This window comes from Lottia gigantea (genome assembly GCF_000327385.1).
Source record: "Lottia gigantea unplaced genomic scaffold LOTGIsca_8, whole genome shotgun sequence".
Lineage (NCBI taxonomy): Eukaryota > Metazoa > Mollusca > Gastropoda > Lottiidae > Lottia > Lottia gigantea.
In genome coordinates this window covers 1,514,058-1,519,281 of record NW_008710662.1, presented here as the reverse complement: position 1 = coordinate 1,519,281, position 5,224 = coordinate 1,514,058, and the positions used below count along the sequence as shown (strand labels likewise).

Here is a 5,224-nt window from a genome sequence, read left to right as displayed (position 1 = left end):
ACTCATCAATATAAATTTGTTAATGATCAAAAACCTAGTTCTTCATTTTTAGATATCTGACTTATATTCTAAAAATGAATCCTAGTTCTTGATGTACAACTCATCAAAACTAATAGTCTTAATAATAAAAACCTAGTTCTTCATTTTAAACTTGTTGCACAATTCATATACACTTATATTTTTAATGAGAAAAAATTTTAGAATAATTTATGAATTTGCAATGTGCGTATAACTTTGCATGAAGATACGTCTTTTATTCAGACTTTTTTTTTTGACAATTTCAATGAATGAAAAAAAAAACGGATAGTAAATATTCTATGTAAGTAATAATTTAAAAAGTAAAATAATAATGCACTGAACTGACTAATGTACAAAAAAAAAAAACTGGTGAAAGACGCTATCAAATAAGAATAGCAAAAATTCTGTTATACAATGACTATGAAATTATCTCAAAACTTTTTGTTTGGACTTGTCTCATCGTCATGGTGTCAAGCTATTACGGACTACCTCTTAGTGCCACGATTTGATTGGACTGTACGCCAGAGAATACAGCCAATCAGAACCCTCCACAGAAGGACTGTAAATATGGCTTAGTATTTACAGACTTTCTGTTGAGGCCTCTGATTAGATATATTCACTAGCGTATAATCCAATCAAATCGTTGCATTTACATACTTCCGTGACAAAAGAAAGGTGACTATTGCAGTCAAGGTATAAAACGAGGTCTGGCTATTTATTTTGTTCTCATCTCTTATGTCTTATGTTCATTTTACATAATATATTTCAAGCGGTAGGTTAGCCTTCAATGCCTCGACCAGCTAATTAGCTCAAAGAGTCTTGCGTTAGCTCTTATTGTCAAAGTTTAGCTCCTGGGGCCACAGTCTTAAAACTCTACTCCATATTCTGATATTAGATTTTGGTAAATTCTGCTCGACTCTTTGAGTTGGATTACCCTGCTATAAAGTAAATGCAAAAACTACATAAGTACCTCAATTATCCTTAATTACTCAAAACTACAAAAAGTTCTCATTTATTTAATGGTGTATTCTACGCTTCTATCTTATAAGCTATCATAATTTCAAAGTTTTAATTTGATCTTCACTAAAAAGAATCACTATGCCGAAAGTGACTAGCAAAGCAGACCATGCTCATTATTCCTGTAAACCAGATGTGACAATGGCTGATATTCATTTCGTAAAGATTTATATGAAAAGATAACAAAATAAATCGACTTTCGATATCATAATCATGTACTTTGACTAACAATACGACGATATCCAAGAGATAACTATGTGGGTACGTTTATACCGAAGTGCGTTTATATCGGGTGCGAATAGATGAGTTAAAGGTCCAGTGGGGTGGGTGGGGTGGTATTATCGATACGGAAGAAAAATGAACCTTGTCCGCATCGTGTACTGACCTTTGTGACTGCACGTTTAAACGCCATTAAATCTATTTTACTTTGCAATTTAAACTGACAATTTGCAAATCTTTTTTTATACTTCAATTAATTCTAAAGGCACTTTCATTACAACAGCTGCTCGCTTAAACATTAAATTCAATCGACTTTTTAAAGAAATTCTGAAACATATTATTATGCATTAAAGTTGAAATTTACATACATTTGTGACGTCACTACCAGAATAATGTAAATGGACTGAAAAGGCTGGTAACGTCACATACAAGGCGCTGTTAATGTTATTTTTACATTTTTCTTGGTCTTGGAAAACTTACTAAAACATGTAAGATTGGTTGACACTGGGTAACCTAAGAGTTCATAGTATTGTACGATTAGATTATTTTTAACTATGCTGTTTAGGACTACGTAGTTGGATCCAAACTACTGTGCCGTGTCGACTTGCAGTAAAGAAACATTATCATACGTTACATGATATTTTGATGGAAATAATATCTATTGAAATTTTAACATCTATTCAAATCAATATTAGGTTTTATCGAGGTATTTTACATCACCCAAAAGCTCAAATTTATCAATATGAAACTCGTGCAATAAAAAAGTAACAACTTGAGTATGATTTAATACCCCATAAAGCTTAGTTTGGTCTTTGAGATTTAGTCCTTCTCTCAAGGTCAAACTGGATGGGATGCCATCGTTGCCTGTACTAGTATGAGATAGAGACAAAAATCCCTTGGGTGAACTTCAAGTAAGAAACTCGAGTAAGATACACCCAAGGTATTCTTGGAATTCCAAGGCAAACTAAGCTTTATTAGGAACAAATTTGACAGAACATATCATTTATACACATTCATTGAAAATCTCAATAAAAGACTAAAACTAGCACTATCAAAGACTATAAACCATCAAAATTAATAAAGTGACAAATTCTAAATGGTCCACAGAGCACTCACTCACAAAAGTCCACAAGAACAAAAAAATGTTTTAAACTTGCACATGAAATAACTTAGTGTTGTTTGGATTTTCTAGATTTTGGTACTATGTATGTTTTATGGAAGAATCGGGCAAATAATACAAAATAACTGAAATACATTAATGTTGAAAATGCTAAGTTCGTGTATGTTTGTTGACAAAAGTCTCCTCTTTGTTTGTATATATATACCATTAAATTTATAACACACCCCATAACCATTTGGGATAACTGCATACCGGTGATGACTAAATTGATCTGTTTCGGCACGTGGATTTGCATAGCTTTTAAAGCATAGTATGTATACATAACAGAATGGACTACATAGTTCATACCAATAAACCAGCGGCCAGCCGCGGTGTGGTCTGTATACGTGTACCAGGAATATATCAAAACGGTTACATGATGATACCAATGTAGGAATACTAGAGGTTTCTTTCTTAACACTATAAATATCGTATCTCCTAACTCGTAAACTTTCGATATAGTGAACAGGAAGACCCAAACACGTGGTACGCCCTGAAGAATATAACTTGGCACACACACTGAATATTGAAAACTGTAATTATTAATAGAAGATACGAGCTCTGGAAGTGTTCTAAGAGAACCGGAAATACTAAATAAAGCAAGTATCCCACTCCATACCGCTAATACTTGTCGTAAATCGTACTCTCGCCGGCTCTTCATAAAATGCTGAACACTGAAAATGATCACAACATATACTGCAGCATATATAAAACTGTCTGTCCATCGTTCCTTTAAATACTCCAAAAACCATGGTTCATCCCAATTCTTTTCGAATTCGAACACATAAGAATAGTTATGGGCAGCTACGTGCAAGCCAAGAGAAGAATTCATTGCTCTTGACTCGAATATTATGCCGACTGCACAATCATCACCGCCACAGTGTAACCCAGTATTTCAAGTATAGTTGAATGACGAGTAGTGTGTAGGTCACAGGTATGGTACGATAGTATTAGAAAGATTTTCATTGGCTTAGTTCACGAGAGATATATAGGCCTGCCTGTACGTTATCTTGAAAGGGACCTTTAACTCCACGTTCAAGCCGATAGTGTGTTATATTGTCAGTGAGTGAACTCTACAATGACAATGCACACGGTGTCGCCTCATTTAGTCACAGCTTCAACATGAGAAACTGCATTAAGGTGGTGTTTATATGCCCTAGGGGGATTTTACTTTCATGAAAGAATAAAATGAAGATTTTTTTTTTGAAGCAGACAAAAAATCGATTCAAGAATGTCACCTTCAAACTAGTATTGATAGCAACTGACGGACTTTGTATCGATAAAAAATGGGCATATATTATCATAGTGTGAAAATGTTTCTACAAAGGGAAATTTTAAGTCAAATTTGAGTTGAAATTGTTCGGAGAGAAGCGAGGTGGAATAAATGTAAAAAACTACAGGCCGAAGCATGATAATTTGAAATAACTATATCCAAGACAGTCATTGGCCAACATGAATTGTTTTGGATCAATTGATTAAGTACCGTATATCAAATACCTGTACTGTTATATTTAAATTTTAATCATAATATATGAAATTTAATTACATGTATAATGTATAAATTATATCGTAAACAGGTCTGATCGCGATATATTATTCAATCAAAGACGGAGATTTGAGATAATATGACTAGCACTAATTACAAAGTTTCTTTCAAACAAGGATATGTAACTTTTAAGATAAATCGCTTGATTCAAATCTGATGGAAGGATGCCACCCTTGTGTGAAATATGCTTGCAGATTATTTGAATGATGCAGAAGTATTCTTGAGGGTCTTGTTTTTAATCTAGAGTGCAATCCTAGAAAACAGTTTTTCACATATTGTTGTCACATGGACGTATTGTTTTGTGTGTATGTGGAAAGGGGGCGTTGTCAAATGGATCATGCTATAATACAATCATGCAACCATAAATATTTTGACACATAACGTCATGAAGGGTCATTCTCCATTTTATTAACAGTGTTATCTCAGCAACACGTTTATACACAGCCCCCTTGATTGTTCAAAAGAATTAATATGTACATATATAAACCATATCTGAGCACAGGGCAACGTCTATAATGTTGCTATTTGTTGGCTTATGCAGTTATTACATATTTAAGGTAACGTTTACATTTTTCGTTTCGAACTAAAGACGTAATAATAATGCATATTCGAGACTTTTGCGTTCAGAGTGACTAATTCCCGACTGGAGAAAAAAAGTTCCTGTCCAACAGAGCCTGACATTGTTCTGTGATGTCAGGATATTAGACGACCCTGAAACCCTACCTGATCGGCCAACTTAGTATTGCCGTCCCAAATCATACCCAGACAATAAATATGTCCGACACCAACTCAATTCCAAACGCGTTCCGTACTCAGAACCTCAGTTTTAGACTGAGCACTTACCGGATAAACCCGGGAACTTGGGGTCCAAACGAACTTTTCCAACATGCCACAAAACGACTTAATGAAAAAGCGGCATTAGATAAAAACGAGTCCGTCGGTCCCATTTCGACCAGATTTACAATCTTGTTCAGTACACAATGTAATTCGCTGACCTCGGGCCGGCCTATTCAGACCACATGTCAGTCAGTGTCGGCTAGACAACAGCCATTCGCTGACCTAATTAGGAAATTGACTGACAGGACCGGTCACACTTGACCGGGCATAAACGCTAACTTTTGACACAATTGCATCTGTAGAGTTGAGATAACCCCACCCAAAAATTACAGGGCATAAGACCATATACTAGAAGTATAAAGGCAGTCTTGCTTTACTCTTCCTAGTATGAGTAAAATGAGAATTGAGGAAAATACCACCACCATATT

General features: G+C 34.8%; 1 protein-coding gene across 1 annotated transcript; it reads right to left on the bottom strand.

Annotated features, from left to right (window-relative positions):
• Nucleotides 1-2,208: 2,208 nt before the first annotated feature.
• LOTGIDRAFT_184058 (hypothetical protein) lies at nt 2,209-3,287 on the bottom strand. Its single transcript, XM_009066901.1, has one exon. The coding sequence runs from the start codon at nt 3,243-3,245 to the stop codon at nt 2,424-2,426; it is 822 nt and encodes a 273-aa protein (XP_009065149.1). The 5' UTR covers nt 3,246-3,287; the 3' UTR covers nt 2,209-2,423.
• Nucleotides 3,288-5,224: the final 1,937 nt, after the last annotated feature.

What these genes read in the sequence shown, in the direction of transcription:
- LOTGIDRAFT_184058 (XM_009066901.1), bottom strand. Translation starts at nt 3,245, where the DNA reads ATGAATTCTTCTCTTGGCTTGCACGTAGCTGCCCATAACTATTCTTAT.